The 13943-nt window shown below is 42.4% G+C and overlaps 1 protein-coding gene and 1 long non-coding RNA gene across 2 annotated transcripts in view; one reads left to right on the top strand and one right to left on the bottom strand.

Moving 5' to 3' along the window:
* Window positions 1-1022: 1022 nt before the first annotated feature.
* LOC132433512 (uncharacterized) lies at window positions 1023-6645 on the bottom strand. Its single transcript, XR_009521154.1, has 3 exons — window positions 6508-6645; window positions 2160-2297; window positions 1023-1483 (listed from the first exon to the last, which is right to left on the bottom strand). It is a non-coding gene; the product is annotated as an uncharacterized lncRNA (long non-coding RNA).
* A 261-nt stretch (window positions 6646-6906) lies between these two features.
* Window positions 6907-13943, top strand: part of PLBD1 (phospholipase B domain containing 1) — a 68690-nt gene continuing 61653 nt past the window's right edge. The window contains exon 1 of the mRNA XM_060024329.1: window positions 6907-7120. Within this exon, the coding sequence (XP_059880312.1) occupies window positions 7015-7120 (106 nt within the window). The 5' untranslated portion in view covers window positions 6907-7014. The remainder of the gene's footprint in view (window positions 7121-13943) is intronic.

Here is a 13943-nt window from a genome sequence, read left to right as displayed (position 1 = left end):
TGATTTAGGTGAAACATTTTTGCCAAGACTACTACGTAGGTGATGTTGTGCACCTCCCATCACATCATATCAGGAAAAAACACTAAGGTTTGTTTATTCAGTTCAGGAAAGTTTTCTTGATAGTGTTTTGATCAGTGCTTCTATTCAATATTTAATTTGATTTAATCTTCAGTAAGAATATCATTTTTAGGCTGGACTTTAAATTCTTTTGTGTCTCTCACCTTGACATTCCTTTTCCTTTTTATCTTTCCCCTCTAATTTTTGGAGGGCCTCATCAATTTTTCCTTCAAATGACTGACTCAGTTTTCAACAGTGTCAGTTCCTGCTCTTTGCTATTAGCCTCCAATGGAAATATCAATTCTACTATGAAATTTTTAGTTTTCTATCAACCTTTTCTTATTCTATCCATCTCCCCTTTCATCTCATGCATTTTCTTCTCAACCTGTTTTTCTTTATAAACATTCTTCTCTTGGGAAAGAGAGGCTATTTTCTCATATCCTATAGAATATGCTAAATTTTTTTTCTAAAATTCCTTTAGGTGCCTAAAATTGGGAGCTTCTAGAAATCTGAGCTTTCAGGGTGATGTTCCTTTCCCCTCGGTCTGCAATATTTTTCAGACTCCATGTTGTGGAGTTCTGGTTCTTGTTTCTGATTTAAATTGAAATCTTTACATTGAAAGAGCTAGCAGACAGTGTATGTTTCTCAACAGAGACAGTATTCAAATTTCTCTTGGCAACACTCCTCAGAACTCCCTTCTCAAACTGCAGTTTTCTGAAAGATTGATATGCACAGTTTATATCAAAATTCCCTGTATCCAGGAGATGTTCATCTAATTTACTCAGCTAGACTGAATTAGGATCTTTTCCAAGTAGCATTATCTTGAGTTTTGACCCCGGGTTATATTTACATGTTAATTTGTAGCCACTTTCCAAGAATTAACTGCCTATGATTTGTGTTCTTTCTGTCTTCGTTTGAAAATTATCAATAGCAAACTGGACTCACCAAATATTGATCAAGCACTTTTCATTTATTCATTGTTACACACCATTCAGGCTTAAATCCTTCCTTATAACCTGAAAGAAGATCGGGGACATTTAACACAGGAATATTTTGCATCCGTAGTCAAGGTTAAACACCACTAAGAAGGGGTTGTGTTTTGCTAATTGTTTTTATTTGGCATTTGTACTTCTGTCTGTAGAATGAGGAGAAAATGCTAAGATGTTAAGAGTGGGAGAAGAAACGTAAATTGAGGAACTTGGTGGCAGCTACTCCAGGATATAGCCATTTAATTTAGAAAAGAGGTAGAAAAAGAGAAATCATGAAAAAAAAAGAGCTGTCAGGCAAAAAAAGATTACATCCCTTAAACAATGCAGAAAATGTTCTTGGCCCCAAAAGTATTCAGGAGTGCCTTTCTCAGCCTCTTTGGAAGTAAAGATGGAGACCAAGATGCCTGTCAGCAGGGTAGAAAGTGTATAGTTGTCATCTGTAGAAAAAAAAATAATAATAATAAACCATCTAATTAGTATTCAGCTTGTACAGAAACTTCTCTCTTAACCTCTGCTCCTTCTGCTTCAGTCAGGCTTGATTCACATCTCGCCCCTATACCATTGTCCCAAAGCCAAGACATGCTAGTGGCCTTACGATCACTGACCAATGGCAGCCCCACTTTTCTGTACCCAATTTACAAGACACCTGCAGTCTGGAAATTATAATGGATTGCAGCCTTTTTAAAGCACGAGCAAATGAGTCGAAGAGAGGATAGGCAGACAGCACAGAATTGCACTATAAGTCATCAAGGGACTTCCCTGGTGGCGCAGTTGTTAAGAATCCGCCTGCCAATGCAGGGGACATGGGTCTGATCCCTGGTCCGGGAAGATCCCACATGCCATGGAGCAGCTAAACCCGTACACCACAACTACTGAACCTGCACTCTAGAGCCCGCGAGCCACAACTACTGAGCCCACGTGCTACAACTACTAAAGCCCATGCGCCTAGAGCCTGTGCTCCGAAACAAAGAGAAGCCACCACAATGAGAAGCCCACGCACGGCAACAAACAGCAGACCCCGCTCGCCGCAACTAGAGAAAGCCTGTGTGCAGCAAAGAAGACCCAACGCAGCCAAAAATAAATAAATCAATTAAGTAAAAAAAAATAAGTCACCAAAACAAGCTCCGCAGGCATCAGGCTTGAGCCCAGGATTTCTGAGGAATGTCCATTTTTTTCTTTGGTTCTGCAGCAATTTGAACTCAATATTCTGATCCCCAAGTACCAAATGATCGGTTTAACGACCAAAACAACCTGCACACACACAAATGGAGGAAAAGAACAAAAAAGAAAGGGAAAATTAACTACGGAAGTAAATACACAGAAGAGAAGTTGAATAGTAGTCTAAAATATTACCCTACACACTTTTCTTCTGAGAAATTCATGTTTAACTTAGTAAATTTTGCACTACTAGGTTAATTCGGAGAGGCTGAGGCTTATTGCTCAAGGAAGAAGAAAACAAAAAGACCAAAGAGTAAAATTTGTGGTCTTGCGTAGACACAAACCATAATCTTCAAAGCCATTAAAATGTAAGGTCTGTGCACCTGAGAAAGAAAAATGTTTTGAAATATTCAAAAGCTTGGCTTGGACGCTTAAAAGGCACAGTTGAAATAAAAGGGCATAAAGTATATTCAAGAGCAATAAAGTGGAATAAGGACATATAATAAGGTATTTAGTAGATAATAAATGTCTGTAAGGTAATAATTTATAAGGATGTATAATAACTCTTATCCAAGCAACTAAAATGTTTGAAGAGTGGTTAAGAGAAATACACAGCAGTTTGATGCAAGGACCAGCGCCATCCTTCCCCTAGGGGTTGAGTTGCCTATTTGATGGGTGGGGTAGGATGTGGGAACATTTGGTAATAGGAACTCCAGTTAGGTCTAGAGTTACCAGAGCAGAGGAGGTTATGTTTAAACTTTCCAGAATGTAGCTCATGAACTTGCAAGGAGTTAGGTCTCCTACATGACATCTGAGTTGTAGAAAAGCAATGACCGAAGGTGGCATCTGGGGAGACTGGCTGACACACACCAAGTCGGAGTATCTTTGACTCCCTACTCCACACACTCCCCCACAGGGCTCAGGTGGGTCTGATAGTGAGCCAGAGGGCCCAGAAGAATCCAAGTCTGGTTGGAGAGGTTGCCAAGAGTACCAAAAACAGCTGGCTGACTTCCAAAAAAATGTGTGTTTTATTTCCGTACTGAGAGGTGACATCCCAGCTGGAGGCTGCATTTCCCAGCCTCTTCAGCATCTAGGTGTGGCAGTATGTCTAGTTATCGCCAGTGGAATGAAGCAGGAGAACTTTCCCATATTCTTTCCCCTTCTCTGGCTGGAAGAAAACATTCCAAGACCCCGAGTGATTGTTCCTGCATACAGTTTGACAACCACAATGAATTCACAAGGGGTACCTAGGATATACTAAATATTCACAGGAAATAATGTTATCAGTAGGACATACCACAGGGGACTAAAGGGGGCACCTGAGATATTATAAATCTTTGAGGAAAACATAGTACCATCTGGGACACCGAGTACATTACTACTTCTAAATTGTTTGGCCCTAACTAATTAATGAAAGAAACTGTTAGATATTTCTTTGGGCCTGCAGCCCCAAGATTGTATTACTGAGACGCTCGGGGCACTATATGAGCGAGGAAAGATTAGAACATCTGCCTTAGAGAATGGTGGAACCACAGGTGAAAGGACACTGGATTCTTACATTTCTACATGAAAGAAAGCCAGCAACTAAGCAACTCCCACATTGGTCTGGAATATGAGTCAGAAATACATTTTGGTTGCATTAATCCATTGAACTTTGTCATTACCTAACTAATACACAGAGCACATAGGAATCCAGGCCTGAGGCCAAGAGCCTCAGATGTCAACAGTGGATTCCTGCCACTGTTGTACCACAAGGAGGACGGAAGAGATGAACTTCATCTCACTGGAGTCCACCAAGCCAAGAAGATGGCTCACAGAATAGATGCCTCCTATTCAATGCCCAGTCAATACATAAGCCCCTGAAATGACGATCAGCCTCAGGAAAGGGGGAAAGAATAAGGAGGAGGTGAAGTTTGCTTAGAATTTAGCCCAAATGAGACGGAGTAACCTTAAGTTTGGTATTCTCAAATTTCTACCATCGATGGATAAGTGTTTGAATGCTAAGCTAATCATACCTTTTGGAAAAAAAACAAATTTACATGATGTACATTTTATTCTGGAACTGTAAGATTTTGAATCCACCACATATATGTTACAGCAAGGGAAGAAACATAGACAGAGGCCACTGTCTCTGTTTCTACAACTGGTCCCCCAGCTCTAGTTATTCATGACTTCTCTTTTCCTGTTCCCTTTGCTTTGGGCCAGCATCCCAGCTGGTTGGCGTTCTTTGCCTATTGGAGTGAGGGGCCTGAGTCACTGGAGGGGCGGCCTAGGAGAGGTGACAGCACTCTAGTTAACCTTTTCAGGAGGACATGGTGATACAAGGGACTCTCCTGAGCTCCTTCTACTGCCCCCTCCTGCTGAGTAGCAGTGCTATATTCATTCAATTGTCAGGCTCACTCACTCTGACCAACACTACAATCCTATTCTTGCCCGTTTCCTTCACAGGAGCCCAATAAAGGCCAGGCAGAAATTTAAAATTCCAATTCAGTGAAACAGTTATTGTGTCTCTTGGTGGAAACATATCTCCTCCCTTGCTCACTGAAACTTCAAAACCAATAGGGTCCAGATTCATGAAAAATTGGTAATAGGAACTGGGTAATGAGTGGTGAGTAGCCCAAACCACACGTGTCTATCTGCTACAGAAGTGATAAAAACATTGCACAGTCAACGTCTTCTTTGGTCCCCCTCCCCTCAGCTTTGCTGAGTTTAGCTGCTCATCTCCCTCCTGGATATGTAAACTGACAATTTAAAGAAGGCAAGATCTATCATCCTCGAATTCAGTGATTCTCGACTGAGGGCAACTTTGCTCCCTAGGGGAACGTGTGGCAATGACTGAAGACGTTTCTGATAGTCACAACTTAGAGGGAGGTTCCAGTGCATAAAGACCAGAGGATGCGTAGGACCACACCCACAACGAAGAATTGCAGTGGTCCAAAATGTCTCGGCACTGAGGCTGCTAAACTCTGATCCACTTAATTTGTTTACATGTATAACTTGCTTCCCGCACTAGAACGCAAGCTCTGTGAGGGCAGGGACTTGGTCCTGTTTACTGTTCTGTGCCTGGAACGTGGAATTCAGCAAGTATTTGATGACTAAATAATAGATGAATGAGTGTCTCTGCATCTTACACATGATCGCATCCAACCACTTGCTTCTTGGATTGGAAGGGTTATAAGGTGAAGGAGGGTGGTGGAGGGTAGCATGACTGAAATATTTGGGGTGACACAACTTCCTTTTTAAATTTTTTTTATTATCTATTTTATACATATTAGTGTGTATATGTCAATCCCAATCTCCCAGTTCATCCCACCACCACCACCCCGCTTTCCCCCCTTGGTGTCCATATGTTTGTTCTCTACAACTGCGTCTCTATTTCTGCCTTGCGTTTTTCTAGATTCCACATGTATGCGTTAATATACGATATTCGTTTTCCTCTTTCTGACTTACTTTCTGACTTCCCTGAATGTCCTATTGTAGCTCTCTTCTCGACATGGCACAATCAAAATGTTCATCATTTTCCTTCACTATTATTTTCTAACTTAAAGAAAAACGGACATTGCAATTTTTACAGTGTCCTCAATTCCTTCATTCATGTCTATTCATTACATGATATTATCATCCAAGTACTGTGATAGGTGTTGTCACCAAACAAAATTATGACTTAGGACTCGTGTTTAACATTTTGCACAGAGAGTTGATGTAACTGTTCTGTATCTCTTCTAGCGATTACAAATGTGTTTCCCCTTCTAGGAAATGTGCCTCTTTTCCTCCCTTCCCATTAACACTTCAGTTAAGCTTGGAAGAAAGATGGAGAAGAAGGGAGTGTCTAGGCCCCCAGCTGGGTTCCCTCACAGACCCTTAAGCAGAGCTTTATTGCGGCAATAACGTCAGCTTCCAGTACCTGTTTATTTACACAGTTTTATCCCTACTTGCCTGTCATAGACATGCTGTTAATGGTCTTTATATCACTGGTACCTGACACAAAAGGTGGGCTCAACAGATGCTTACTGAATAAATAAAATGCCTTTTGCCTACTTCACAGTGTCACCCAGGGCACCCTCTGCCGACTTCACAATGTTACCCAAGGCATAGTTTTGCCTACTTCACAATGTCTCTTTCAACTGGTCCTGCACAGAAATGGGGACTTCACAGGGGGTTTGGAGATATATCTGGTTTCAGACCCATCTGAATCACTCGCCAGTGGTGGATCCAGCCAATGAAGAGAAAAGCAAACGATCCAAAGTCTTGAGCAACAGTCAACGGATTTAGGTTAAACAGCCTGAGATGGAAGGGCACTGACCTGGAGTTAGAAGGACCAGTGAAGACCTCTCCAGAATGGCGAAGAATCGGAGCTGCGTGTAGGCAGGGGTATGCATCTCTCCACGGCCAGGGGGTCTCCTCCCAGCTGCTGCAGACGAGTGGCCGGCCCTAGAGGCTAGCCGTGTGGAGATGAACTGATTTGTTCCAGCCCAGGGCCGCCAAACCGCCCGACGAGTGAGGGGAAAGCAGCACGTAGCCTCGGCAGGCCCCAGAAGTTGAGCAGGGGAACTGTCCCAGCCCTGCCCACAGGGCGCTAGAGGGTCAGAAAGGTCCCGCCCTTCCCCGACTGGGGCCCAGCAGGGCGAAGGTTGTCGTCAAGGCCACGTGAGCCTTCCTCGCCTCTAAAAGCCCCAAACAGGTCGGGCTCATGAGAGAGGAAAGTTAAGGACGCTCCAACCTCTGCATCGCTGCGCCCCACCACCGGCAGCAGAACCGCTCTGCCAACAGCCGCCTGGTCCAGCCGAGCGGAGATCGCGGCCGCCAAGCGATGTCCCGCCGCAGCCCGGACGGGAGCCTCGGGCTGCTCTCGCCGCCGGCCCTGCTGCTGCTGCTGCTGCTGCTTCTGGCCGCCGTGGTGCCGTCGGGCCTGGCAGGTGAGCAGCGCGCCCCGCGGGCAGCCCGGGCGGGGGGCGCCGGGAGGGGCCCTGGACGCCCGCGCGCTCCACGCTGAGCCCATGCCGCTCGGTGAGTTCCAGAGTCGGGTCAAGTTTACTTCCCGCGGGTGTGTCCGTCTGGCTTCTGGGTGGACGCCAAGGAACGCGCTTCTGCCGCGGTTGCTCCAGCCCTGCTGGAGCTCGGGGATGGCCCCAGACGAGGGCATAGGGTGTGTGCTTCTGCGAGCTTAAGAAGCGCTGGCCAGAATTCCTGGCAGACAAATCGGTTCGCTCCTGCACGACTCTTGGCTTTGCTGAGCCTTGGCTGGTCCTAAAAGCGTCAGCCAAAGGACATCTGAATATATTTATTCGCACCATAGAGAGGTATGATCCCAGAATGCCACTTTTTTTTTTTTCCTTAATTGACAATGACTTTGGTTTAAAATGATGAGAAGTGCAGCCTGGTATTGTCAGTTTGATATGTGCCAGGCAGCGTGCGGAAGGATGTGTGTTCTTTCATATAATGCTCACTACAATCCTAAGTAGGCTTATTATCCCCATAATACAGATGAGAAAGTTTGAGACTGAGAGATTTCAGTAATTTGCATAAAGATACACAGCCAGTGAAGGCAGAGCTGAAGTGCAAAAGGCCATTTACTTGACTACTCCCCTCTTAGTAAAACAGGTTTTAAAACTGTTTTATTCCTACAGGTATGGACACTGACCCTTTGCCTAAAAAAGAAAAAAAAAGTTTGGGCTTTGTCACTTTCATTCCCAATGAGTAAAACCAACATTAAGTTAAAAAAAAAAAACTTGAAAGACTTGAAAAGTAATATTAAGAGAGGATTCATTTCATTTTATTTCCTAATCCCTTTTCTGTGCTGACCTTGTGAAAGACTAGGGTGGGGTTTGGGAGAGCAACCCCTTCCTAAAAGCACCTACTGGTTCTTGTTCCTCCACCTTCCTTCAGCAAGTGTGTGCAGTCCAGATTTCAAGACCTTTGCTTTCGCAACTTGCCCACTTATCATTCTTAAATATTTCCAGTCTTTGAAGCTGCCTGGGCTTCTGCGCTCAGAAGTGACCAATCCCAGGCTCCTGACCCATGATTTGCCTGCACAGTCTGGAAGTGGTGGAGTCCCCATGCCACCCCTTAGCCCATTGAGACTGCTTATTAGGACACACCTGGGACAGGCTAGGGAGCGCCCTGGAAATGGAAATGGCTTCTGTGTCTGGAGTGCTGGCGGAATCTTCTCTCCCTTTTCTGTTCTTCTTTTGGATTATTGGGATTGTTTTAAATGTTTCTGTAGATGTGAGGGGCAGCCTAAGGAGTGAGGTGGAGACGTTGTTTTTCTGAAGATGGGGCACCGTTTATTCAAGAAAATATCAGCCAACAAGAAACAGCTTCTTAAACTGAGCTCCCCAAATAAGAAGCTGAAGCCATGCCAGGTGGAGGGAGTCAAGGCAAAGAGTGAGGGCACTTCTGCTGCAACTGGTCCTGATGGCACTGTGCCCAGCCATCCAGAAAGACGTCTTATCATGGCATTGATAAGGAATGGTGATGCCCACCCCGACTGTCTCAAAAGATGCGATCTCTGTTTCCTTTGTTCCACCCATATTAACCTGTATTCTAGTGCAGCTTTTGGGGTCTTTGTCTTACCCTCAACTGCTGGACTGCCAACAACTTTTGGGCAGAAAATGGGGCCTTTGCTACCCCTTGCTTTCCATGTTCTCTCTGAAATGCCCAGCTCAGTACTCAGCATTTAACGAGTGCCCAATAAACACTAAAGGGATTGTATTTTCAACCCCCTGGAATGAATTTTGTATCTGCTAACATACACCTCTTTATCCAAAACCAACTTCCTTAATTTTTGAAAGTTACGTTGTAGTTTCATTATTCTAGAAATCGGCAAACAACTACCAATTCATCCTAGCCATATATTTCAAACTATTAAAGACTTCAGACATATAATCGCATTGCCTTTATCTTTCCAGACTTTCAAGCCCCACATGTGTTTTTAGGATGTCTTGTATAATTTTTCTTTTCTTTTCTTTTTTTTTTTTTTTTTTTTTTTGCTGCATAGCTTGCAGCTCCTACCAGGGATTGAACTCGAGCCCTTGGCAGTGAAAGCTCGGAGTTCTAACCATTGGACCACCAGGGAATTACCAGTTTTTCTAAGTCGTATGTATAGTGCAGTCAGGTTGTCACCAGGGAAAGAGGTGGGTTGGTTGCCAAGAGACTCGTAAGGTGGCATGTGCCTTGTAAAACTGGTTCCAGATCTGGCCCCGGGACTTGCAGGGCTAGACTCCACAAATTCATTCTTTCCAGTTCTCCAGAGCTGATCAGATACAAGGAAGCTGATTTGTCCTGATAAACACACGTCTATTCATCAAAATACTAATTGTTGTTCATTTTTATCAGACTGGTTATTTGTGTAGCCTGCTCCAGGCACATCCTCACTGCAATCAAACTACACAAGATAAAAGAATATCAGGGATTCTTAGGCTGGGGACCTGATTCATCTGCATCTCACTAGGACTGGACACTTCAGTCAGCCCATGGGTCCTCCTTACCAGACACTGCTTGCCCAAAAACCTGGTCACCAACTCCTTTTCCACTCTCCCATGACTCACCAGTGCCACGTGAGACTAACAGATTGCCTCTCTAAAGAAGCTAATCCCTTTATGTGGCTGTTGAGGAGTTTACAGTCCTGGGAGTTGTTCAGTCTCCTTAACTGATGTAGCAGACCTATGGCTGAGGCCAATCTCAATTGATCCTTTATCTCTGAGAACTTTCTTGTTTCCAGATTCCCTGAGGAAGTTGCTCCATATGTTCACTCTTTCTATGGCAGGTCTTCATTCTTGGAAGTCAAGTATTAGAGAGATATGATGGAATTCCAAGACAGAAGCTGTAGAGCCAGACTGCCTATGTTTGAATCCTGGCTTCAATACTTACTAACCACATGACCTTCGGTCAGTTATCTAACCTCTCCATGCCTCAATTTCCTCATCTGTAAAATGGGTATTATAATAATATCTATATCATAAGTTTGTTGTGAGGAACAGTGCCTGGCACATAGTAGGGGCTATAAAATTGACCAGCCATTGGAATTGCTTTTCTCTGAAAAGGCGTCGTGGATCTCTTGATAAGGCAAAAGGATTGCAAAAAGATTGTTATAAAAACAGAATTTTTTCTTAATCATGGCCTAACATTGGGGTCCATACCAGCACATTAAGCAGCTGTTTCAGAAAACACTTTCCTTGGTTATAACTGTCTGAAATCATCTTGATTATTTTTGCCACAGTGCAATTTTTATTAACCATGGCTGCTTTAGAATTTCCCAACACTTTTCTGTCTTTCTGAGACTCACTAAGTCTTCCTACAGCTCATTCCCATTGTCTTAGTGTTTTAGACCCAAAAGAAGACAGTGCTCTGTGTGAACTCAAACATTTTCTTGTGCTCTTTCTATACTAGTTTTTTTTAATGTGGTATCTTTTTTTTTGAACTTTTTATTTTATATTGGAGTATAGCTGATTAACAATGTTGTGATAGTTTCAGGTGCACAGCAAAGTGACTCAGACATACACGTATCCACTCTCCCCCTAACTACCCCCCCATCCAGGCTGCCACATAACATTGAGCAGAGTTCCCTGTGCTATACGGTAGATCCTGGCTGGTTACTGGTTTTAAATATAGCTGTGTGTATATGTCAATCCCAAACACCCTCACTATCCCTTTCCTCCACCCTTAGCCCCTGGTAACCATAACTTCATTCTCTAAGTCTGATTCTGTTCTGTAAATAAGTTCATTTGTATCATTTCTTTTTACATTCCGCATATAAGCGATATCATACAATGTTTCTCTTTCTCTCTGTGACTTAGTTCACTCAGTAAGACAATCTCTAGGTCCATCCATGTTGCTGCAAATGGCATTATTTTATTCTTTTTAATGGCTGAGTAATATTCCACTGTATATATGTACCACATCTTCTTTATCCATTCCTCTGTTGATGGACATTTAGGTTGCTTCCATGTCTTGGCTATTGTAAACAGTGCTGCAGTGAACATTGGGGTGTGTGTATATTTTCGAACCATGTTTTTCTCTGGATATATGCCCAGGAGTGGGATTGCAGGGTCATATGGTAGCTCTATTTTTAGTTTTTTAAGAAACCTCCATAGCGGCTGTACCAATTTACATTCCCACCAACAGTGCAGGAGGGTTCCCTTCTCTCCACACCCTCTCCAGCATTTATTGTTTGTGGACTTTTTGAAAATAGCCATTTTGACTGGTGTGAGGTGATATCTCACTGTAATTTTGATTTGCATTTCTCTAAAACTTCGCGATGTTGAACATCTTTTCATGTGCCTCTCGGCCATCTGTATGTCTTCTTTGGAGAAATGTCTATTTAGGTCTTCTGCCCATTTTTTGATTGGGTTGTTTGTTTTGATGATATTAAGCCACATGAGCTGTTTGTATATTTTGGAGACTAATCCCTTGTCGGTCACATCATTTGCAAATATTTTCTCCCATTCTGTGGGTTGTCTTTTCATTGTGTTTATGGTTTTCTTTGCTGTGCAAAAGCTTTTGAGTTGAATTAGGTCTCATTTGTTTATTCTTGTTTTTATTCCCATTACTCTGGGAGATGGATCGAAAAAGATATTGCTGCAATTTATGTCAGAGAGTGTTCTGCCTATGTTTTCCTCTAGGAGTTTTATAGTGTTTGGTCTCACATTTAGGTCTTTAATCCATTTTGAGCTTATTTTTTTATATGGTGTTAAAGAATGATCTGATTTTATTGTTTTACATGTAGCTGTCCAGTTTTCCCAGCACCATTTGTTGAAGAGACTGTCTTTCCACCACTGTATAGTCTTGCCTCCTTTGTCATAGATTAATTGACCATAGATGCATAGGTTTATTTCTGGGCTTTCTATCCTGCTCCATTGATCTATATGTCTGTTTTTGTGCCAGTACCATATTGTTTTGATTGCTATAGCTTTGTAGTGTAGTCTGAAGTGAGGGAGCCTGATTCCTCCAGCTCCGTTTTTCTTTCTCAAGATTGTTTTGGCTATTCGGGGTCTTCTGAGTCTCCATACAAATTTTAAGATTTTTTGTTCTAGTTCTGTGAAAAATGCCATTGGCAATTTGATAGGGATTGCAATAAATCTGTAGATTGTCTTGGGTAGTATAGTCATCTGGACAATATTGATTCTTCCAATCCAAGAACACGGTATATCTTTCCATCTGTTGGTGTCGTCTTCAATTTCTTTTATCAGTGTCTTATAGTTTTCAGAGTACAGGTCTTTAGCTTCCTTAGGTAGGTTTATTCCTAGGTATTTTATTCTTTTTGATGTGATGGTAAATGGGATTGTTTCTTTTTTTTTTTTTTTTTTTTTTTTTGCGGTACGCGGACCTCTCACTGTTGTGGCCTCTTCCGTTGCAGAGCACAGACTCCGGACGCACAGGCTAGCGGCCATGGCTCATGGGCCTAGCCACTCTGCAGCATGTGGGATCTTCCCGGACCGGGGCACGAACCCATGTCCCCTGCATTGGCAGGTGGACTCTCAACCACTGCGCCACCAGGGAAGCCTGGGATTGTTTCTTGAATTTGTCTTTCTGATCTTTCATTGTTAGTGTATAGAAATGCAACAGATTTCTGTGTATTAATTTTGTAACCTACAGCTTTACCAAATTCATTGATGAACTCTAGTAGTTTTCTGGTAGTGTCTTTAGGATTTTCTATGCCTAGTGTCATGTCATCTGCAAACAGTGACAGTTTAACGTCTTTTCCAATTTGGATTCCTTTTATTTCTTTTTCTTCTCTGATTGCTGCGGCTAGGACTTCCAAAACTATGTTGAATAAAAGTGGTGAGAGTGGACATCCTTGTCTTGTTCCCGATCTTAGAGGAAATGCTTTCAGCTTTACACTGTTGAGTATGATGTTAGCTATGGGTTTGTCATATATGGCCTTATTATGTTGAGGTAGGTTCCCTCTATGCCCACTTTCCAGAGAGTTTTTATTGTAAATGGATATTGAATTTTTATCAAAAGCTTTTTCTGCATCTATTGAGATGATCATATGGTTTTTCTTCAATTTCTTAATGTGGTATATCACACTGATTGATTTGCAGATATTGAAACATTCTTGCATTCCCTGGAATAAATCCCACTTGATTGTGGTATATGATCCTTTTAATGAATTGTGCTTTCGAATTGCTAGTATTTTGTTGAGGATATTTGCATCTATGTTCATCAGTGATATTGGCCTGTAATTTTCTTTTTTTGTGATATCTTTGTCTGATTTTTGTATCAGGGTGATGGTGGCTTCATAGAATGAGTTTGGGAATTTTCCTTTCTCTGCCATTTTTCAGAACAGTTTCAGAAGGATAGGTGTTAGCTCTTCTCTAAATGTTTGATAGAAATCGCCTGTGAAGCCATCAGGACCTCGACTTGTTTCTTGGGAGTTTTTCAATCACAGTTTCAATTTCAGTGCTTGTGATTGGCCTGTTCATATTTTCTATTTCTTCCTGGTTCAGTCTTGGTCTATATGTCTATTTTTGTGCCAGTACCATCTAAGAATTTGTCCATTTCTTCCAGGTTGTCCATTTCATTGGCATACAGTTGCTTGTAGTAGTTTCTTATGATCCTTTGTATTTCTGTGGTATCAGTTGTAACTTCTCCTTTTTCATTTCTAATTTTATTGATTTGAGTCCTCTCCCTTTTTTTCTTAATGAGTTTACTAAAGGTTTATCAGTTTTGCTTATCTTTTCAAAGAACCAGCTTTTAGTTTCATTGATCTTTGCTCGTCTCTATTTCATTTATTTCTGC

This window comes from Delphinus delphis, chromosome 11 (assembly GCF_949987515.2).
Source record: "Delphinus delphis chromosome 11, mDelDel1.2, whole genome shotgun sequence".
NCBI lineage: Eukaryota > Metazoa > Chordata > Mammalia > Artiodactyla > Delphinidae > Delphinus > Delphinus delphis.
The sequence above is the reverse complement of the archived record's forward strand: the minus strand, read 5'-3'. Positions and strand labels throughout refer to the sequence as shown.